This window comes from Larus michahellis, chromosome 1 (genome assembly GCF_964199755.1).
Source record: "Larus michahellis chromosome 1, bLarMic1.1, whole genome shotgun sequence".
In the NCBI taxonomy this organism is placed as follows: Eukaryota; Metazoa; Chordata; class Aves; order Charadriiformes; family Laridae; genus Larus; species Larus michahellis.
This window is the reverse complement of record NC_133896.1, coordinates 102,124,119-102,147,388: the sequence shown is the minus strand read 5'-3', so window position 1 is coordinate 102,147,388 and position 23,270 is coordinate 102,124,119. Positions and strand designations below refer to the sequence as shown.

At 42.4% G+C, this 23,270-nt stretch overlaps 1 protein-coding gene across 5 annotated transcripts in view; it reads left to right on the top strand.

Annotated features, from left to right (window-relative positions):
• Window positions 1-23,270, top strand: part of MYH15 (myosin heavy chain 15) — a 49,128-nt gene that overhangs the window by 19,190 nt on the left and 6,668 nt on the right. For all 5 annotated transcript variants that reach the window (XM_074597188.1, XM_074597196.1, XM_074597223.1 and 2 more), the window contains exons 17-37: window positions 866-1,045; window positions 2,326-2,458; window positions 4,262-4,329; window positions 5,769-5,856; window positions 6,088-6,205; window positions 6,501-6,624; window positions 7,310-7,446; window positions 7,821-8,076; window positions 8,524-8,766; window positions 9,366-9,542; window positions 10,054-10,199; window positions 10,783-10,873; window positions 11,815-12,204; window positions 13,188-13,314; window positions 14,391-14,509; window positions 15,001-15,197; window positions 16,254-16,603; window positions 17,164-17,288; window positions 19,596-19,711; window positions 21,718-21,910; window positions 22,621-22,824. In XM_074597188.1, the coding sequence (XP_074453289.1) occupies window positions 866-1,045; window positions 2,326-2,458; window positions 4,262-4,329; window positions 5,769-5,856; window positions 6,088-6,205; window positions 6,501-6,624; window positions 7,310-7,446; window positions 7,821-8,076; window positions 8,524-8,766; window positions 9,366-9,542; window positions 10,054-10,199; window positions 10,783-10,873; window positions 11,815-12,204; window positions 13,188-13,314; window positions 14,391-14,509; window positions 15,001-15,197; window positions 16,254-16,603; window positions 17,164-17,288; window positions 19,596-19,711; window positions 21,718-21,910; window positions 22,621-22,824 (3,582 nt within the window). The remainder of the gene's footprint in view (window positions 1-865; window positions 1,046-2,325; window positions 2,459-4,261; window positions 4,330-5,768; window positions 5,857-6,087; window positions 6,206-6,500; window positions 6,625-7,309; window positions 7,447-7,820; window positions 8,077-8,523; window positions 8,767-9,365; window positions 9,543-10,053; window positions 10,200-10,782; window positions 10,874-11,814; window positions 12,205-13,187; window positions 13,315-14,390; window positions 14,510-15,000; window positions 15,198-16,253; window positions 16,604-17,163; window positions 17,289-19,595; window positions 19,712-21,717; window positions 21,911-22,620; window positions 22,825-23,270) is intronic.

Below are 23,270 nucleotides of genomic sequence, written 5' to 3'. Positions count from 1 at the left end.
AGAATGAACAGTAACCACAACCTGTAACTGTTAATTTGGATGGCTGTATAATCTTCCTTGATTTTTGCTTCTTTTTCTCTGTCCTTACTGTTCTTCCATTTACTTTCTTCCACATATGCTTAACATCAAACTTACTTGTCAGCTTTTCGGGGCAAATAATAAGTTTCAGTCATATGCCCCGTACTTCTCCCTGTGAGGCTCCTGTTTCTTACATTACATGTTGATGTGCAAAGTCCTTCGTGCTCTTCCTGGCCTGAAACTATTGCTTCCCTCTCACCACTTCCCCAGCATGAGATATGCCTTTCCTTTTCTCTTCTTTGTGAGTATAATGTGGTCTTGATGGGGACAGCTGTCCCTTGCCGTATCTTTCTGCCATCTCTTACGCCAAGGCATCTAACCCTGCTTATATGTAAGGAAAACTGAAATTTTGTGTCTTGCATTAGCAGGACATTTGGAAAAACTGGAGTAGAAAGACTGATTGTTAAGTGCTCTTCTCAATCAGTTTCTTCTCCAGGGTTAGGATATCTGCACGTGATCCTAGTCCCTCAAACAATCTGTCCAGTGCTAGGAAGTTAGTTCATCTTTTCCTCAGACACAAATAGTAAAATGCTAGTTTGTCCAACTGCCCTGAAAGGTAAATCAAACCCTTTCTGGAAGCCATCATAAAGCCTTCTACGGCAGAAGTGACATACTGAATGGTCAAAGGTGTGGTTACTATTTTAACAGAATAGTCAAAGGCTTCTTCCTCAGGATGAGAAGAAATTCTGCAGGCTTCAAATTCCATCAGATGAAACTTAAAGGCTGCACAGCTACCGAAATCAGGCAGCCTAAGCATTTTCCAACAAAGATGTTCTTAAATCCACAGCCATTGGGAATCCTGTCTATCCTTGAGGAGGAATGTATGTTCCCAAAAGCTACAGATATGACATTCAAAGCCAAACTCTACGACAATCATCTTGGCAAGTCGCCTAACTTACAGAAGCCCAGGCCTGATAAGAAAAGGAAATATGAAGCTCACTTTGAACTACTTCATTATGCTGGTGCAGTAAGTTCCTCTGTTGGTGGGTAGATTTTGTGTTAGAGGTCTCCCTATGGGAGGGCAGGAAGGATGAAGAGGGGAAGAAAAGAACAGTGAGGAGCACAAGCAGACATCTACTCTCTCTGCACAAGTGTTGCAACACAGTAAGATGCCACTCCAGGACATCTGGTCCTCGGATACACAAAAAAAAATGAAACAAGCTGAGCAAGGTTAATAGTGCTTTTGCTGAAAATAAGCCTTGCCTTTATAACTTTTCTTATAATCAGATTCAGACTAGGGATTAAACAGCAGCAGCAACATCTAAGTTTCCATCTTGGTTCTCTGTACAAATGAACTGAGTAATTTCTGCGTAACTTTCAGAGATGTTTAAAAAAAAAAAAAGATTTGACATCACTTTTTACTCATGTTAGGACCAGTGCAGTGTCTCAAGGTAGCCAAGGGAAATGTGGTTAATTCTCCTGTGAAGGTTTAGTTAACAGGTCCGCTGATGATGGGCTGAATGGGAATACAACCCAGTACTGTGATACCTGAGCCAAAACTTGCCCAGTTTCAAAGCTCTGTTTTCAGACCAGATGGGGAAAAAGAATTTGAGAGCGACACAGGATTTTTTTTAATCAAACTAGAGTTGATATGGAGCCTCAGCCCAGCAGAGCTGGAACCTACCTGATGCTGTTAATTTCAAATTATAATTGAACATTAAGCTAATTTTGTATTTATTAAGATAAATAATGCCCATCTTGCTCTTTATCTGTAGTTGTTAATGTATTTGGGAAAGAAAATTAGAATGTCTGTCCCCTTGTGGTATTAATAATGAAACTTATTTTCCCACTAAACAGCTGTGGCAAAGTCCAGGAGTTAGCTTTTTAATCATTAAATTTCTATCAGAAAATCTTGATTATTCCAGCGTAGCAAGCTGCGTAGCATGTTGTGAAGTGAAATTATTACTTGTTCATTTCATAATTCAGCACTTACTAGTAGGGCTCCTTGGACGCTGATGACCTCTGGCATCTCTTCAGCCAACTGGATGGAGTCCACGAGAAGATGTAGGGACCAGATAGTTTGGAAGGGGTGTGCAGGATTCAGATGGTAATTACTAGGAAGAGAGGCTTGGGAATTAGAAAGCAGAGAATTGGAGGGGAAGTGATGAAAAACTGGGTGGCTGGTACTGCTCTGAAAGCAGCACTTCAGAAAAGGTCATTGGCTTCAAGCCACACCATAAAGGACTACTGGCTGCTCTGAAGGGGAATGTTTGCAACCTCTTGTTTGTTTTCAATGTCTTGCTGTAGGTTCCCTATAACATCATTGGGTGGCTTGAGAAGAACAAAGACCCGCTTAATGAAACAGTAGTAGGTATTTTCCAAAAATCATCCAACAAACTCCTGGCAAGCTTGTTTGAAAGCTACGTTGGTGCTGACAGCGGTAAGCAGAATCAGCTCACATGGGTTTTCTTTCATTTCTGGGATGTGTGCTTGGAAATGAATTTCAGAAACAAAACAATTCTCTCAACTGCAATCGACTCAATGCTAAATGAGGCAGTGACTAATTATCTGGATGTGCACAGCATCTGTAGGAGTTCGACAATTATACAAGGAGGCCATTAACTCAGCTAGTTTGAATGCGTAATACCTCTGAGCAATTTTGGCAAGGAAATCTGTGCGTTGTGAACACTCCAGTGGGAGGTTGAGCATGCAAGTGTTCAGATATGCAGACAAGTGTTGCACAAAAAATTTTGTACATAAATACCTATGAACAGGAGCTGCTCTTGTTTCCCACACTGTAGTTCTCCTTGCTAGCCACCCTGAATTAAATAAGAAATACGAAGTTTAAAGGAGAGTTTGGGAATATTTTGTTGGATTGGTGGCAAGTAGACGCTGAAGGTACCTGGACACCATTCCACGTTGGCCAAAGTAAATGATTTTGCCAATACATCTTCCTTTTTTCTTCTGGTTTTTTTGTTTGTTTGTTTGTTTAACAAGACTAATGTATGCCTGAGAATGCATTTAAGCTATATGCATTACACATAACTCTCTTATTTGTGAGAAGGCAACTAGCAAGCATCCAGAAAATTGATCTTAAGTAAATAAGACTGGCATTCATTACAGAGATGTAGCTCTTATGTCCTGAAGTTGCAATCACTTACAGCCTATTTATTAGTAACCTTGTTTCTATAGACGTGGTTGTCATGAATCATAAGACACTTTCTGATGAAGCAAGCAGGCTGCAGACTTCATAATGTGAATAAGAGACGGAGCTGAATGTAAATAACAAAAAACCTGCCACTAGCAAATTCTTGCAAGTTACCAACTGCCTATTTGCCCGTGGATACTCCTGTCAGTCAGAATCCTACCTTGCTTTTCCTCAGTGTCAGGAGAAAAGAACAGCCTGTCTGGATTAGCTTCTTCCTGTCTCGGCAGTGTCCCTTTCAAAAGGGGGAAAGGCTGTGGATAATTGCATCAAGCACATCGCACTCGTCACTTCTCCTTTTATGTTGACTCTTGTTGACAGGTGACAGAATGCCAGACCTCCTGGGAATGATCTAATGGCCCAGTGTTTAGAAAGCTGCAGCAATTGTCGTACGTTTTTAGGTCACGTTTAGCTCTTGTGAAACTTCATAAAGGTCATGTCAGAAACTAGCATTCCTTTGGAGGATCTGAGTGATTTTGACTCTGAAGCTTTAAGCAAGATTCAGGGGATGCAAAGCTACTATATCTAAAATTACAAAATAAATATTCATTTCGCTCTATTCTGGACAAATATTACTCAACCAAGTTCAGTGACTGCATAGCAGACACAAGAATCAATGTAAAGTATAAATTTTCCTGAAGCATTACTTTTCATCGTCATCTCACCCTATAGGCTTTTTAATGAACTACAAGTGACTCTATTTGGTTAAAAGTTAGTTTTGCCTTATTCATATTTATGGACTTTCTGCATAACAAGTGATACTGTGTAGGCCTGAAATGCAAACGCAACCCAGAAAGGTTACAGTGGTCTTTGACAAAAATCCTAAGTATGGACAGAGAGCCGCAAACTTGTGATATATCACGCTTGATGTTCAGAAAGTTTTGTATAAGATTTGAGCAATCAGAGCCATCAAGTCATGAGCTATGCCTTTCATTCAAAGGAAGCAGCACTATTGAAACGGTTTGTCTGTCTCCCATGCACTGTCTGCACCCCTCACTGAGCTACAGATTGTGATTTTTTTTTATTTTTTTTTCTCAGCTGACCAGGGTGGAGAAAAGAAACGCAAGAAAGGTGCTTCTTTTCAAACAGTGTCCTCTTTGCACAAGGTTTGTTTATCTCTCCCCACCTGATGGTTTGAGTTAAGACAATACAATGAAGAGGAATGTTAAGGATTGATTGGACAAAAAAAATTGAAATCCAGCATCAGAATTTGATTCTAGGCTTGGGTTATTGCCCTTGGCTAAGTGAATATATTGTTATTAAAACCACATGTGTGAGGGGCTGCTCCGTTTCATCTTCTTTGAACATGCAGGAGATGAAATGTTTTCTATTCTATTTCAGAAAGTATCACAAAATCTTGTGAACAACCTTTATCGCTTATTTTGTGTCTTAGTGCTTCATTCATGTCTGTGGAATAGGAACTGATTACAAGTAATTTGCTAGTCTCTATCTGATTACTGTTTGTAGTTGGATCCTAGGGTTAGAGCAGTCATGGAAAACAAAAGTTGTCGAATGGAGTGTCATATAAGCCTCTTTTTTCCCAAGTAATTCCTTTCTACTGGGACTGGCATGTGCTCCTGGTGGAAGCTGTTACTAGGATCATCCGTGGGGAAAAATGGGACCTGTAATTTACCATTAGTAAGATTTCTTCTGGGTAACATTGAGGAAGCTGTAATGTAGGTAAAACCTCAGGAAGTAGTTATCTGCCACGAGTCATGTAATTTTATCTTGTTTGGACGTACTCCTCATGAAAGGAAATCATGGGAAATCAAGAGCTGTATCTTACCAGCTGAAGAAGTGTAAAGATAGCTGAAGGATTGCTCAGACAGTAATTTAATAATGCACAAATAGAAGCCCACTTTCCAGCACGCAAGGAGTCATTAAGTACCTAGCTTGGGTTGTCTCACTTATCATCCTGACTGGCATATGAGACATTTTCAGTTTGAGCAGTTGTGCTGATGACATTGTATTCCACCTCTAACGGTCTCCGTTTTCTGCTTACTAGACAAAACAATTTATGCAGAGCTTGGTGATCACTGGTAGGCACTGAATGGTTGACTTCTTCTGAGCTAGCTTGCAGCCTGCCTGGGAGATGTCTGATTAAGATCAATAAAGGGAAAATGTTTGGCCAGGAGGACAAAAACCTAGCTTTTATGAGGAACAGATGGGAAAAGTGAACTATTCTCTCTGAGCGGGGAAGTGACTAAGCAAAAACGCAGTTGGCTTTACAGAAATGCTCCACAGGATGATACTGCACCTTGCTTGCTGTTCATCTTGTTTCTGACATTTCTGGGGTTGTAAGTAAAATATGTGCCTTCTTAAGACTTTGCTAAAACTGGTGTGGATTCCTATAATAAAGTTTATTTGTACTTTGGTTTATTTGAGCACATTTCTCTGTAATAATGTTGGTAAGCTTATAATTTTGTTGGAGACCATTTAGAGAGATGACCTTAATAAACTTAGCAACCGCTAAACCAAAGAAGTAAGTGACGGGAATTCCACTTAACCGCTAAAGCTAATGGTGTTTTTAATATGTCTGTTCCAGGAAAATTTAAATAAGCTGATGACTAACCTAAGGTCTACAGCCCCTCACTTTGTGCGATGCATTATCCCCAATGAATCAAAAACTCCAGGTATGGAAGACACAACAGTCTCAAAATTGTAGTATATTTGAACTATGTCATTCCAATACTTACTTCCAAGTCACCAAGACTGTACTTAAATACTATCTGTGTTGTTCACCTTATCCAATGGTGTGGCTCTTTCAGGAGATGACACCTCACATTTTCCAATCCCCTTGGTGAAATGAAGATTAAGCCCTATGGAGAAGCTTCTTTTAATTTAGCCTTGTTTTTCGCCTGTAGGTGAAATGGATGCTTTCCTTGTCTTGCATCAGCTCCGCTGTAATGGTGTCCTGGAAGGCATCCGCATTTGCCGTAAGGGTTTCCCAAACAGGGTGCTTTATGCTGACTTTAAACAAAGGTAATGCAGAGCTGTGTTGTCTCCTGTCCTAATCCATCAGTCAAAATAAGCAAAGCATGTCTTCTCAGTTTAATTTGAGGTATTTTATTCCATTCAAGTTTATTTTCTGTTCAGTTTGCCTGAACATGGAAGGCAGAATTCTGCTCTTTGTGTCTGTGTAGATGCAAAGTAGGAAGTTACCCTAGATGATTTTTTTATTTTTTTATTTTAGTTTCTTTAAGTTTGGGGGGAAGAGGGGGGAAAAAAAAAGCAGAATCTAGGTCAATTTTACTCATTGCTCATCTGTTATTAACAGGTACCGCATTCTGAATCCAGGCGCGATCCCAGAGGATACATTTGTGGATAGCAGAAAAGCTGCTGAAAAACTGCTGGCATCTTTAGATGTTGACCATAACCAATATCGTTTTGGACACACCAAGGTAACCAGAAAAGCCCATCACTGCCTATGTAAAGAGAAAAGTGCTGGATCTAATATCTAATTTTCAGAATAGGACACTATGCAATTTCTGGTGGTAGCAATTAGTGAAGAGTTACTAATGCAAGGAACCAATGATATAACAGCAAAGTGATATTAATTTTTAAGCTGTGCTGGAGGAATTTAATTTCTCTGGCTCAAGCTCACACAAAGCTTTTATTACAGCAACACTACAAGCAGACACACCAGTAGCTGATGCTCTATGCCCCCCAATAAAGCAATAGCTTATTTAATATAATATAGGTACACTCAAACATGTATGGACCACAAGATCAGCTGCAGCATTTGAAATGAGGCCATGTGCAATTATGACATGATCCCATCAGCAGGGATCTCTGGGAGTTGGGAGTTGTGGTTCATCTGACCTGGTTTGAACCCTGCCACAGTTGAAAAATACTGTGGCAATAAAATAGTTTGGCCTATTCAAAACTGTGGAGATGAGACACAGTTTTAAAAAGATGGAACTGTACAGTGCAGTCCCTGATGCAAGTAGTATTTGTCCCTCTATACATTTTTACTTTATAATGTGTCAATCAAAATACCATCCTTCTGAACAGTATCAATAAGGTCTGTGTAACTCTGGAATAAAATCATTTGTTATAGTGAAATGACATCTGTGCATGTTCCAGGTGTTCTTCAAGGCTGGTCTCTTGGGACATCTAGAAGAAATGAGGGATGAGAGACTTGCGAAAATCTTAACAATGATCCAGGCAAGAGCACGTGGCAGACTGATGCGGATTGAGTTTCAGAAGATAGTGGAGCGCAGGTATGAAAGCATCCCCTTAAATTTTAGTGCATAATAGTCATTACCATTTAATTATATGTTGAATAGAGCCATTATTACATTCCCTAAGGCTATAGCTAACCCCAAATTAAAGGTTTAAAGTGGGTGTATGATAAAAGTAATAGCAACTGTATCTTAGTTGCCTGCAGCTCTGGTAAAAGTCAGATTTGGAAATTTTTCATGCCTTTGAAAATCAAGAGATACGGAGGAAGTTTCTTGTATATCTTGGAACCTAGTACAAGTTCCTAATATTACTGAGAACAAAACCATAAAACTGACTGAGAATGAAAAGAATTCTCACTTTCTCAAATCAGGCTAAGCTTTAGAGAATTTTGTTTGTTTCCTCCTTAAACTAGGGATGCCCTTCTTGTAATTCAGTGGAACATCCGTGCTTTTATGGCTGTGAAGAACTGGCCCTGGATGAAGCTTTTCTTTAAGATCAAACCTCTTCTGAAGTCTGCAGAAACTGAAAAGGAGATGGCCAATATGAAAGAAGAGTTCCTGAAACTGAAGGAGGCCCTGGAAAAATCTGAAGCCAGGAGAAAGGAACTTGAAGAAAAGCAAGTCTCTCTAGTTCAGGAAAAAAATGATTTGCTTCTCCAGCTCCAAGCTGTGAGTAGACACATATATTCACATATTTATTAGATTTTCTTTGGAACTCAAAGGCTTACAGATCAAAGTGTTACTGCAATTTAGTTAAAATAAGCTGATGGTCTTGTCAGAGTCTTGCAAAAAATTAGAGCGGATAGAAATTCTCATGTTCTAGCATATAACCAGATGGGCTAGCAACGCAAATCTTAACAGGTTCTGTCCAAGGCAATGTCCGTGACAGTTAGGTATGGAAGTAGTCTTATATGTGACTAGTCATGCTCACCACTGTCTCATCCTGGTCCGTTAATGACTTGTCGGTCTTGTCTTCTGAAATCAGGGGTAAGAAAATTTCCGTATGCTGCTCTGTAGTGTTGGATCAGGCTGTCTGATCACTTAGCGGATAGGGGACAAGTGAGGAAGAAAAAAGGCCAGGCAGTAATTGTTGTCCTCTTCCTTGTGCCACAACAGGAGCAAGATACTCTGGCAGATGCCGAGGAACGGTGCGACTTGTTGATTAAATCCAAGATTCAGCTGGAGGCCAAAGTCAAAGAACTGACGGAGCGCGTTGAGGATGAAGAAGAGATGAATTCTGAGCTGACTTCTAAGAAAAGAAAATTGGAAGATGAGTGCTCTGAGCTCAAGAAGGATATTGATGATCTTGAAATAACACTCGCAAAAGTAGAGAAAGAGAAGCATGCTACTGAAAACAAGGTACCTTTAGAGCTTCACCATGTGTTCAAAAAGGGTTGAACGTGGATTACCTTTATGACAAGACCCACTGGTCTTCTGATGGTTTTTTACACTGTCTGTTACACAGGCCACACTGAAGGATCAGTATGTACAGAGTTATTTGACCTTATGAGGGAAAAAGTGTTAACTTTGAGCCTAAGTTTCCCTTTTTCTGAAGTGAGTTTTGCTGCACTTCAGCTAAAGAATTATGTCTAGTTTGGGCATTTTTAAATAAACAATTTTCTGCTGTAACCATGCGTTCTTTCAGCTCTTATTCTTAGAGCCTGTAAATGTAAAGCTTCTCCCAGAGAGAAGCAGAAGCTGGAGTCCACCACAATGGGAGTGACACTTGCATTTACTACACTTGAAAGGATGTACTAAACCCACAACAAGAACTGGCACATATTGGCTCCCTTGATGGTAATTTCACTCCAAGAGCCTCACGGCGCTGAGGGAGGGGAGAGATCCCTTTCTTTCCATTGTCTTCCTGCATACAAGTTCAGTACAGATAGTCATTTGAGACTGGTTATGAAAAACCCTTGCTTCAAAGTCTTACAAATACCTCTTCCTTTCTCACACAGGTCAAAAATCTGACAGAAGAAATGGCAACTCTGGATGAGAATATCAGCAAACTCACTAAGGAGAAGAAGTCCTTGCAGGAAGCTCATCAGCAAGTTCTGGATGACCTACAAGCAGAGGAGGACAAGGTCAACACACTGAGCAAGGCTAAAGTGAAACTGGAACAGCAAGTGGACGATGTAAGCCAGCTCTGCCTTCGTGTTTCCCCAGGGTTATTTGTCCACCACTTACAGTTTTCATGAGTCTGAAATGTTGCAAAGCTTTGAAATGTATTCCTGTCCTTTTAGAAATGATCACGGATTTAGAAATACAGTCCTTCTACTGTCTGTAAAAGGTATAATTACAAGAACGCTGTAAAAACTTATCTTTGAAAGGATTGCACTAACAAGGGAAAATCCATTCTGTTTGCATTTGCAGGGTAACTGGCATGAAGTCAAAAAGAACTCTGCCATTAGGAGAACTGTAACGATTGCACAAATGTAAAGCATGGACTAACCCTTATGTTTCATTTCTTTAGCCCATATGCCCACTAGCTGCTAGAAAACAAAAAATGTAAAATAGGATGCTTGTACTTAAGTACTTCTGCTTCGCAACTTGATAGAGCTCAGAACAAAACTGGGCTCAGCATACATCTGACTGTTGTAAACCATCTGTGTTCAGTATATTTAATAAGTGACTTTATTCCTAAAGCTTGAGGGTTCACTTGAACAAGAGAAGAAAGTGAGGATGGATCTGGAAAGGGCAAAACGCAAACTGGAAGGAGATTTGAAGCTGACCCAAGAGAGTGTCATGGACTTGGAGAATGATAAGCTGCAGATGGAAGAAAAGCTTAAAAAGTAAGAGGCTGATTCTGTTGTCCAAAATAAAGCAGCAGGGTTACCACTGTCATTTCAGAGCCTTCAGGTGTGTTATCCTGCTCTGATGGTGGCTAAAAGGAAATTCCATGAGGAGAGTGTGTAGCCAAGGACGGAGGGAAAATCAGTCTCACTTGTGCATAGTATACCTGAAACATTAGAATTCATTACACTTTCCAGCATTAAAAAAAAAAAGTTATTTATTTTTTTCATTATTTAGAGGAGAAAGCTGAAGGATGTCTCTAAAAAGTTATTCATCCTAACTAGCTATGTCAGTATTATTGAAAGATCTTACTCTGTTAAATATATTTTTCCATTGAGTCTGAAAATAATGTTACTTTTGTATGACACAAAGAACCAAAAATATAGTTGCACAAATGCATGCAGAGTCTTGACTTGGAAACCACTGCTCAGAGGAAGATGTGTTTTCATGCAAATAGCAGTACATGAGGAATGCTTTCATTTTTAGATATGTTAGATGTTTTATTGAACAACTCTTTACATTTTGCAAAAGCCTAACTTGAAGCTACAGGCAAAATTGTGACTCTTTTTTTTTCTGTGGCAGGAAAGAATTTGAAATGAGCCAGCTGAATTCCAAGATAGAAGATGAACAAGCTATAGTGATGCAGCTGCAGAAGAAGATCAAGGAGCTTCAGGTCAGCTTGCTTCTTTCTCGTGTATCTTAGGATGAGTAGCTCAGATTTGAGACCCAAAGTGTGCAACCCTATAGCTTCCCAGACTGATCCCTTTTCCCCTCAGGATGCTTGTTCTATATTGGTTCCTTCCCAGTATCAGGATACATGACCACAGAATGCTAGTGGCTTGAGGCAAGGCAGAAAGGCTTTGGTGTTTTGTTCTAAGCAAATAATATTGTTCCTAACCGTGGAGCTGAGGGCAGTTGCTGGGGAGCAGTTCAGCAGTGATAAGCATGCATTTGCAATTTAGGGGAAGGGCTCAAATGCACAGGAAATGTTCAACAGAAATGAAAAGGCCAAAGAAAGTCAGCATAGTCAAAACAAAAATGTCTTAACCCAAAATATCAGCTCTGCTTTTTTGTCAATAAAGAACATCTGCATAACTTGGATGTGAAGTGTAGATTGGTCAAAATAACTGTTTCATAAAAAAAGACTGCTCCCAATAAATATTCATTATTCATTCAATTCTACACATTTTTGTGTATTTGAAAATCCTGTCTTAACGCTCCTAGGGAGAGGTTGCTTCAGTCACAGAGCTCTCAAATTGGGAACAAAGAGTCCATCCCCTTCAATGACAATTTGTTGCTGCAACTCCTACTATCAAATAACTTCTCTCATGTACTTCAACTGAATGTCAAGTACTTGAGTATAAGGTCAATGCACTCCCCTAAATGTCTCAAACTCAAACTTGGAGAGCAATCTACTGTGAGAAAGATGTGACTCATCATTCTTACTCTAGCTCAAGATCTGATTTATTGGCACAAATGGCCAAGTTTCTGTCCTTTCACCTGTGTTGGAAAGTGTGGGCTGGCAGAGGATTTAGCAATTTGTAAGGTGCTTCAAGGTATTCCAATGGGAATCATAATGAAGTTGACCCAAAGGTACTCGTGTATCTTTGGCAGGCTCGTATAGAAGAACTGGAAGAGGAGTTGGAAGCAGAAAGAGCTGCTCGAGCCAAGGTGGAAAAGCAGAGATCAGATTTGTCCCGAGAGCTGGAGGAATTAAGTGAGCGACTTGAGGAGGCTGGGGGAGCCACAGCTGCCCAGCTGGAGATGAACAAGAAACGTGAGGCAGAGTTCCTGAAGCTGCGGCGGGACCTTGAGGAGGCCACACTGCACTACGAAGCCACAGCTGCCACCCTGAGGAAGAAGCATGCAGACAGTGTGGCTGAGATGGGGGAGCAACTGGACAACCTGCAGCGGGTCAAGCAGAAACTCGAAAAGGAGAAAAGCGAGCTGAAGATGGAAGTGGATGATCTGTCATCCAACATGGAGCAGATGGTCAAGGGAAAAGTAAGGGTCCTGGAGGCTTCCTAAACCCCCAAAAGTCACGTGTAGCTAAGGCCGGTCTGATGGTTTTCCAGGACACCTGGTAGGGCTGAAATGTTTTAGAAGGTGGTGTCTTACAATCTGAGGGTGCTTAATACGCATGGTGTCCCCCCTTCCCCAGCTGGTGGTATAACACTTCTTACCTGGAGCAATTAAGATGGCCTATCTAAAACACATAGTGCATCCCCAGTCGCAGGCGTATTGTTTATCCATACATCTCAGAGCATAAAACTGTGTCACTTAAAATATGCTCCCCCAGGCTGGTGATGACTGGGGTGATGGCATCCAAGGCTGGATATCTCCTATCCTAAGCAGAGTCCTCTCAGATCCTGCCCTTGGTTCAGTTTTCACCCATGTTAGCAAGGAGTACAAAGCAAAGGCTTGCATGACCATCATGTGTGTTTTTACTTCCTATGGCTGAATTGTAGCTTTTGTTCTTGAGTAGATAACCTTGGTAGCTTTCAGACCACTCTAAAGAGTTCTTTCAGTGCAAGTGAAGAAAATAAATGTCAGTATTCTGAAAGTTAGAAAGCTGTCATCAAACTCAGTTTATGATAAACGGCAATTAAAGCAGAATCAGTAAAGCAATTTTCATTGGAGGTGATTTTCCCATCTAGCAATTATGAGGAGGCTTATGCCTGAACTTCATAGGCATGTGATTGCCTTTGAAGTTCTAACAGAGTCTTTTTATGCTGGTGCTTCAGTTCTCAACACAGTTCATGGAAAACAAATAGGGAAGGTGGTCTGATGGGAAGACCCCAGGCCTGGGGACTGTAAACACAGGGCTCCTATTCCCTGTTCTGCTGCTCGGGTATTTGTGTCTTTGCTACCTGCCATTTCTCTGAAAGCCCTGAAACAAAAAAAGGACACATTTTGAAGGCTACTGCTTCCAAATGGCTGTCTGGGGGCTATAGCTTTGTGTGTCTTGTCTCCTGATTTCCTGTTAGGCAAATGCAGAGAAACTTTGTCGCACTTATGAAGACCATCTGAACGAGACAAAAACTAAACTGGAGGAAATGACTCGCCTCATGAATGACCTCACTACTCAGAAGACAAAACTCCAGAGCGAGAATGGTACGTGCGTGTTCAGCCTAAAATAAGTTACTGGGAAATAAGTCTGTCAAGTGTGTCTCAGCATTATGTCAGTGAGATGTACTGTGCAATGGCATCTGCTTGAACGTGTCTGGCTTAGGATTGCTCAAGGAAGCAGTGGCTTTGGGTCTTTTGACTTTTCTGTCTTCAATATTTGTGCAACCTTGCCTTCGACTGGCTTTTAAAACAAACCCCATAACCATATTTACACCATCTCGTGAGCTGAAATGGATGTGCCGGCTGGGTACCCAGCTTCAGGAACAAGGACATGTACATCTATCTTGCAATGCCAGAGGGAAGGAAGGAGTTGGCATACTGCTGCTGTCTGTGTGGATATCATCTTCCTCAGTGTGACTTTGGGCCTTGCACTCTAAAAGAAACTCATATCCAACCAAAAATGCCACATATTCTCTAAGTGCTTGCTACGTTTTTAGCCAGAGTAGTACTATTTAATGTCTGCATCCTCATCAGATACCACTGTTTTGTGTATTTTCAAAGACAGGCATACGTTTCATTTCCCGTGTGTTTTCTTGTTAGTTCTACATACTCCTATAAGGCTGCAGTTTCCAACCTGCAGTGACGCCCTTCTTGTGATAAATGAAGTTTTCCTTATGTATCCCTCTGTTCTGTACACAGCCCTCTGAAACTGTAAAGTAATGAAGAAAAGTATAAAGAAAACCAGCTAAACCAGCTACAACTGCACATGAAATTAAGTATCAGCCTAGTCTGACCCATGAGCTGAACTAAAATTAACAAATCAAGGTATCGGCAGTACAAAAAAATGTAAAAAAAACCAAAACCAACAACACCAAAACAAAAAAACAATGAAACAACAAAACCCACACACACACCCCGCCCCCAACGAACAGACAAAACCCTAAGAAAAACTACCCTAGTGAAATGTCTAATGGTTACAATTTTGGAAGAAGCTTCACAAAAGGTCAGCCGCAATCACTGTTATTCCTTTTCCTCAGCAGAATTGGACAGGTGAGACCGATTTTGGCCAGGACTTTGTCATTTCATCATCTTACTTTTTTTTTGGTTAAATCCTGTGACAGGTGAATTTGTAAGACAACTTGAAGAGAAGGAGTCACTGATAAGTCAGCTGTCCCGGGGAAAAACTTCATTTACACAACAGATTGAAGAACTTAGGAGACAGCTAGAAGAGGAAACCAAGGTAATGTTTTGACTGTGTCCCAGATGGAATGGGGAAAACCGTTCGTGTTCACTTGTAGCCTGGATAAAAGGCTGGATAAAAGAAATGAGACATAGGAGTGAGAATGCTTCCTGGTAATTGAACAGTTTTTCCTGTTTAAGTTCCTGCCCCTGACTGAGACAAGTCACAGGAAAAGAGTTTGGGAAAATAATCAGCATCCATAATTATTAAATAAAACTTACCCAGTAGGATGGCCCAAATCTCAGATCTTGCATCTTAAAAGCTTTGATGCTTCTCCAAAGGTGTTAGATTATCTTCAATCTTGATAGCTTCCTCAGCATGTCACCAGTTAGGGATGACTTCAAACACTTCTTACCTCATTTCACCTGGATTGTCAAGGCCAGAGGCAGTAAGGAAAAAAGGCTTAAGCCTCTATTTGAATTTTTAGGAGCTGTTTGTTTGGTTTTTACTGTAAGTAACCCTACAATGCTGTGGCCTTTCTATCCCTGCAGTCCAAAAATGCCCTGGCTCACGCCCTACAAGCGGCCAGGCATGACTGTGATCTCTTGCGGGAGCAGTATGAGGAGGAGCAAGAAGCCAAGGCAGAGCTGCAGCGGGCTCTCTCCAAGGGAAATGCAGAAGTGGCACAGTGGAGGACAAAGTATGAGACTGATGCCATTCAAAGAACCGAGGAACTGGAAGATGCCAAGTAAGTGGGTTACGTGGGCTTCATGCCCTCAGCCGGCAGGACTGTGCTCCTGTGACTTGTTATAGCGCTGAGGAAATAGGGCAATCTGGTTGGAAAAAATCCCTCTGGCTCATTGCTGTCATTTGTGGGTGTCCTTTCATTGCTTGAGCAGGTCAATGTTTCGGTTGAGTCCTTGTCCATGGGGCAGTGGATGTGGATACCGGGGTTTAAGAACTAACAAGATTGGATTACCCTCCTTGGTTATCTCACACATTGTTTTGCCCTGGCACAGTGCTTCATTGCCTAGGTCTTGACTTCCCTTCCCAGCAGGGAGATGATGGCTGCCCTGGGAAGGTAAGGCAGAAAGTCATGTTGGCTCGTGCTGTGCAGCTGCTCCCATGTACCACTCTCAGGTGTTATTGAGCAAGGTCTCTGAGCATCTCCAGCATCTGCCTTTGTGCATCTCTGATCTGCAGGATCTTCCCTCACTTCCAGTATATTTTCTCTGTCTAGCATCTTCACCTTCTTCTTTCTGAGCCCTCCTTTATTTCCAGGACCTCTTCTTGCTGGGACTCCCAGACCCTTGTTTTCCCAATCTAAATATACTTCCCAATCTAAATATACTGTGACCACTTCAAAAATCTAATATAAAAAGCCCAAGGCATGACCAGCCTCCTAATTGGTGATTCTGCCTCGTGTCTCTTAATTGGAAGAACACAACAGTTTCATTTTGACCAGGTCTTATCAAAGTTCACAACCAGCCCATAGTGGTTACAGCTAGCAAGTAGCAAGCTGCTTCTTGAGAGTTCCAAAGTTCAATTTCAAATATTCACATACACGCACACATGCACAAAATTATCTGTCACATGTCAGCATTCATAATTTAAGCTGTTTTTTTCTTTATCATAGCCCCTTCTCTCTAGAGGCTTGATTTCCCCCTCCCTTCCCCTTGTGCCCTCACCCTCAATTTTCCCTTTCAAAACTGATTTATTGAGGGTACTGCTTTAGTGTCAGTTTTTCTGGGTAACACAGCAGTGGTGGCACTCGGTCATTTCACCGTCTCTTCCCACCTGGTAGGAAGAAGCTTGCCGCTCGCCTGCAAGAAGCTGAGGAAGCAATTGAGGCGGCCAATGCCAAGTGCTCTTCTCTGGAAAAGACAAAGCACAGGCTGCAGAACGAGCTGGAAGACATGATGATTGACCTGGAGAAGGCTAACTCAGCAGCTGCCTCCCTGGACAAGAAGCAGCGTGGGTTTGACAAGATCATCAATGACTGGAAGCAGAAGTACGAAGAGTCCCAGGCTGAGCTGGAGGCTTCTCAGAAGGAGGCCCGTGGCCTCAGCACTGAGCTCTTCAAGCTGAAGAATGCCTATGAGGAGACACTGGACCATCTGGAGACACTGAAACGGGAAAACAAGAACCTCCAAGGTAGGCTTCATTCAGGGCCCACGTCCAGTGCAAAAGCAGCAACAGTGGACAGCTGGAGGGATGCGGGTGCCCTGTAATGGCTGTGGGGAAAGGCGTTTATCTCATCCTTGAGACTAGCTGTCTGATGTCTTTGGAGACACTGACAGATGCCGGCAATGAAAGTTTTAAACATAAAAAATTGGTATGGCCAGAGGAGAGCAGGCTTCCCTTTGCGCACCTGTCAATGAAGCTCACCGGCAGGGGTGCCAGTCTCAGGAGACGAACAAGGAAGATGACAAAGGTGCAGCGGATGAAGCCAAGAGAGCTCCCAAAGCAGAGCACAGTGTTGCTACCCTGCAGATCACAGATAAAAACTAAACCGCTGTGACCACTTCAAAAAGCATTTACAAGAAAGTGTGTCAGGTAAAAAAAGTTGCTGTAATTGAAAGTAAGGCAGCGCTTGTGTGCAGACGAGCCCCTGAGGTAGCAGTTTGAGGCATGGGTCCTGTATTCACGGTCTGTGAATTGCAGTATATTTGGGATGCTCTGATTGCTAAATCCACCCATCCTTTTTATTTCAGAGGAGATTTCTGATCTGACCAATCAGATTAGTGAAGGAAACAAGAGCCTCCATGAAATAGAAAAAATCAAGAAACAGGTTGAACAAGAGAAGTCAGAAGTTCAGCTGGCTCTAGAAGAAGCAGAGGTAAGGAAACAAAGCTCAAGGGCAGAGGAAAGGGTGTCTTTATCATGATCCTCCTTCCTTTTTCACACTCTCGGCAACACAGCCAGCGTGTCAGTTGTCAGCTCTCTGCACCCAGCTCCCCCAGCCTTGCTAACCAGTGTTTTCAAGAGTGACTGGGGAATTTTGGAGATGTGAGGTCTCGGTGGAGGCCCTTTCAAAGGAGGTGCCTTGTGGTTTGGGGTTTTTATTGTTGGGTTTGGTTTTTTACCTTTCAGGAAGCTCAGAAATCTCTGCCCACCTCCTGAAAATCCAGACCTCGCTCACTTCATCATAGAATATTTCAGTCTTTCAGGAAACAGGAAGTGCTGAGCATTATGCTGAGCATTATCAGGTATTTCTAGTGTCTAGTTTCCAACAGCAAATTCACCATTTCCTCTTTTTGAGAATAAGAGAAAACAAACCTCCCGATGACTTTAAATTTGATAAGGTCTCAGATATTGTGTTGGATACTGCAACCTGCTTGAAAAAACATGGTAACAGTCTCAGAAACCAAAGGAAAACAGGCCATTTAGAAAACCTTTGACTGCCTATAGGAGTTTAGTTAAGACGTTTAGCATCACTGCATTAATTTCTACAGTGACAAGTATGCATGTACCCAAGAAGGATGCCTCATCCCAGCTTCCAGAAACAAATCAACAATATGGAACAAGCCAACTGGAAATCCTGGTTATTCACTTAAAGGGCTTGGTTGTCAGTTTTTTTGAAAGTTTGGTGCATCGCAGAGCTGAGAAGGGGTGTAGGCATTGCTGGCTAGAAGCAACGCAGCACATAGAAAGGGATTTTTAGTGAAGGCTGCATTTCTTTTGAATTGTACTCCAAATAGTATCTGCTAAAACGAACATCACCCAGTGACAGGGATCCGTTAATACCTTAAATGCTGTGCAACCTCTTTTGTGTGTTACAGGATGCTTTATACTTTGCAGGGATTTCACAGCCAAACAAACAGGTGTCATGATCAGAGCAGAGGAAAGAGCATGCCTTTCTTCCACAGCTCTGAGACGTGAGGAGTGATTGTATGCTCTGTCAGTAAACTTCTCTTGCTAGAAAGAATACATCGGTTCTTGAGGCATCTAAGGGGCACACTTTACTTTCCTGGACTGTGTGGAACGGCTTCCTAAAGCTCAGTGATATTAGGGACTAACGAAAGTAAAGTGGTGATGTATCTTATTTGAATTGTGAAAGAAATGGTTTAATGCAGATTTTCTCCCTTCCTTGTGAATTTGGGTCTCCAGCAGCCTCGACTGGTGACACGCTACTTCTGTGTGCTGTGCCCATTTATACGTTGTGATTCTTGGCATGAAGTGTGTGTTCGACTGACCCGTAGCTGCTGCATGATGGCCAGAGATTAGCAAGGATTTTGTACAGCTTTGTCTTCAGAACCTCCATTCTGTTTCCATCATCTCCCATGGGAAGCACAGCTAAGCCTCTGCAATTCTACCCTTTAGAGAACACTTCCAAAATATATGGTGTTCAATTCTGGTTTTTCCTTCCCTGTTCGATGTGAGCAGCAAGGAGCAGAACGCCACTGAGCCTGGTTTATGCAAGACCTGGAAGTCAGAGGCCCTGTTATTTCACTACGGGCTGTTGTCAGCTTAGTTCTTGACTTCCATATATAAGAGAAATGTAATAAGAAAGACATAGGAACAAATCTCTTCTGTTTCATAGACTTGTATTCATGTTAATTGGAAAGAGCAGACAGAGTATTTTTGCATTTTGTCATATAGACCTGGTGTCTGTTATTTCTTTCCTGGAAGTCATTTTGCCTAGTAATTGTGAGGCTTTCAACACTTCATGGTTTGGAGAGATCTTTGTGAGCTGGGGAAGGTGTGGACACCTTCACCTTCCCAACAACAATCTTGCTTTAGCTTTTGCCTATCCCTTACAAGCCTGTGAATTTCCAGAGGGTGTCTGGAAATGGGTGAATTTCCAGGGGCACGGGGCGAGGAACATCTGTTGATATCAAAACCACACAGGCAGGGCCTAAGGTAATTTTTTTGTAAGCCATGGCCTGTTTGACAATTTGTCCTCTGAGGAGCTTGCTGCTCAGTTTTCCAGCTGCCAAGTTGCATTTGAAGGCAAATAGATGCATTGTTTTGCTACGTAAGCCGCTCCTGTCCTTGACTAGAGGGAGAGGCAGAGAGGAAACAGTGCTATTTGGAATGGGAAGAGAAGTGTGAAGGGATCATCCTTGTGCAGCAGTTTGTGGTTTGAAAAAAAAAATAAAATAGGGACTGCTGGACTACAAGCTCTTGGTGCTTTCTATTTCAGGGAGCTTTGGAGCATGAAGAAAGTAAGACCCTTCGTTTTCAGCTTGAACTTTCTCAGCTTAAGGCAGAGTTTGAAAGGAAACTGACAGAAAAGGACGAAGAAATGGAGAATATAAGGTACTGTGCAGGAAGCAGCATGTTTTTTTAAGGGGAAAATCTCAAAAGACCAGAAATATTCTCAAGACCCAAGCCAGTCAAATACACCATGGGTAGTTATGCCAGCACAAGCAGATACTGTATGTACTAGAAACCAAGACAGCTCTGATTATTTGCCAAAGGGTACTCCTACCACCTTACCGTTTCTTCGTTCAGATAGTCCTGTCAGTTCAGCCTCTGCCAGCGTATGCGTAAGCCCATCATATATCTCACATAGCAGCCGTAACAGAACTGACTGGCAAAACCAAAGTCACAGCAGACCAAGGAGCACTAAGTCTGTATGTTGACAGTATCTAGTGAGCTGCCTTCTCCTAATCCTCTAGGATGGCTGCCTCCCGAGGGGAACCACGGGCAAAATCAGCAGCACTACCTCAGTGGTGCTCAAACCGGTGCCATCTGCAGACGGTCTTTACCTCTGCATTTACTTAATTTATGCAGCTATAGCTACACTGATTGTGGGAGGGTGTGAGGAGCTTGCCATTTTGTGTACACCATTGGAGTAAGCAGTGAGAATTGCAGAGGTACAGGAAGTATGACTATAAAAGGAGAGGAGCTTGCAGGAGAAAGGGATAAACAGGAAAAATGGAAAGCAATTAGATGACAGGAGGATGATGTCTTTTGTCTCTCCCCTCCCACCCAGCACAAACTCTAGTCTGAAGAATTACACTCTTAAAATGATGCTACACTGGTTCTTGGCATGTGTAGCATTGCGTGTATGCAGTTCCTCAGAAAACTCTGGTCTTGAATTAGTCAGTGTTGCAGCGCTATTAATCCAAGACCTGTGTCATTGTTTATTGGTAGGATAAAGCGTAAGGAAGGCAAAGTCCAAGGCTTACCTTGGCCAGTGTAGATACAAGGATTGATATGTTAATTGTTTCACAAACAAATAATGTTTCATCCCTTTCAGATACTGTCTTCTGATGCCCTGCAGATGTCTGTATTACAGAGATCTCAGGACAAGCTATCCTAATCAAGGCCTTCTGACTCAGCTTTGTTATAAGTGTTTTGCTGCTAAGTTGTTCAGCAGACGTGCTGTGTGGTTTCCTGGGCGTCTAGGGCACAGTTCAGTATCTTGCTGAAGCAGTAAGGCCCTCAAGGTTTTCCCTGTTGACTCAGTGATTTCCCAGAACTCCTACGCTTTCAGCAAAACTTGGCCAGCAGCGAGATAAATGTTTCCTTGTGTGAGTCATATTCTGTGCTTTGAGTTACCTTCTGGTTGAAAGAGAGCAAATCTTTCACTGTAGGACTTGACTGTTATAGTCAAGAAAATTAAGCACCTGTCTGTATCTGTTTTGCCATCTTTAAATTGACACTAAAGATGTCTTTCACGGGGGGACCATGCTGTAAATCGGGTGGACTTAATCTCTTCTAACTTTAGATGTCCATAACGCAGATTTCCATACCTGAATTATTCCCCTTATAATTAGCATAAGAAACGTTTTTCAACCTCTACTTTAAGACACAATAAATTGTAGCTTACACATGCCATTTACTATAAAGAGCACCTGGAGTAATTAGCTTAGAATGCAGCTGCCTACCTTCAGTTTGATTAATCCCCTCCACTCATGCCTTCATAAAAAGGCTGAGATGTAAAACACCCCAGTAAATGATCCAGTAAATATCTTGGTGAGTGACCGCTAAGCTTGAAGTGCTTCTTGTTAGGTTCCAACCTGTACTTGCTTGAGTTTGCAAGAGATCCGAGAGAACTCCTCGCTCCAATATTGCCACAGGAAGTGCAGGAGAAGGATGCTATAGGTACTTACAGATCAGGAGTTAGCTGAGGGTGTGACGCACACCAGCCAGTTAGATGGCAGTGAGGCACTAGAAACCTGTGCTGTGTGTGTCATTCAGAAATATACTATTTGTGGAAATGAGACACTTTCAGAACATTAAGTGCTGTTGCACGTACATCTATGTTCCTGTGCAGAAAGGAAAATGACTCCATTGACCCTTCATGTCCTTTTCAGGAGAAATCAGCAACGCGCTATAGATTCACTGCAGTCCACCCTTGATTCTGAAGCACGGAGCAGAAATGAGGCCATTCGGCTGAAGAAGAAGATGGAAGGGGACCTCAATGAGATGGAAATCCAGCTCAGCCATGCTAACAGGCACGCTGCAGAAGCAACAAAGTCAACGCGTGCTATGCAGACACAAATAAAGGTACTCTGAGAGCTGCCAGTAACAAGCACCCGGGGGCAGGTGTGGGCTGGATTTCATTAGCACAGAGCAAAACAGCAACGTTGATGGTAATTAAGAGAGATGCTACTCTCAAGGATGAGCAGGGAAATCCCTTAGTGATCACGTCTGGCATAAGAGAATACTGAAATATGGATTTCTTCCAAGACTTGCACACAAGCTGGATGAGATCCAGTCATAAACCCCTTGCTGGCTACAGCCTCCGGAACGGGCAGAAAGCTACAGCATGAGGAACTGAAAATCTGGGATTTTCTTGCGAGCTTGCAAGTCCTTTAAAAGTGGAGGGCAAGTCAGTTAGCTGGAGCACAGGGTACAGAGTGTGCATATATACAGCTTTGTTGTTTGCTTCAACAGTTGTAATAGCTTTAAAAAAAAAGTGCTTTGCTAAGACACCTCTTAAGTCATCATCTCTCCCATGTCTAAGCAGCTAGTTCTGCCTTGGGCAAAACCATGAGCTCTGACAGATCTGAACACACAGGTTTTCCCCTGTGTCGCCACACACCACAAAGCTGTTCAGCTTACAGTGTGGAGGAAGCCTTTCTCCAATAAAGAAGCAATGGAATTCTTGAGGTGTGCCCCATGCAGCCTCTGCAATCTGGGGTCCTCTTATGTAAGCACAGCAGCTTGAAATGGAGTTGCGCTGGTAAAAAATGCAAACATCTGTTGTGTTACAGGAGCTACAGGTGCAGCTGGATGACTCGGGACACGTGAATGAAGATCTGAAGGAGCAGCTGGCAGTCTCTGACAGGAGGAACAACCTTCTCCAGTCGGAGCTGGATGAGCTGAGGGCTTTACTGGACCAGACTGAACGGGCGAGGAAGCTGGCAGAGCATGAACTGCTGGAAGCCACCGAACGTGTGAACCTGCTCCACACTCAGGTTGGCTTTTTTGGTGCTCTCTCCCTCACTGGGTTAAACTGAGCCCTGTCTATTAAGCAGTGACACTGTTTCTGCATGGCCATCATAAGGCAGATACACCTTGCCCTCCTTCAAGGGAGAAAATGAGGGACAGGAAGTAAGTCACTCGGTAGATATGCCACTTCACTCCCTTCAAGTTAGCTGGAATTGATGATTCAGCCAATTGCTTTGAACAGTTTCCAGAAAGAGCTGTAAAATCAGTTTCCTGCTTTAGTTAAGCCATGGCTGGGACGGTGAGGCATTTCTTTGGATAAGTGACGCAGGTCATGTTTTTGTGCAGGGCGCTGATGTTACTCAGCAATAAAAACTGCAGAGGCTGGGTTCTAACAATAGGTGTATTGTGCAGGGCAGGAAACGGCCCCGCAGCAAAGTGCTCTCTACCATGTCACAGGTCTTCATTAAGATAG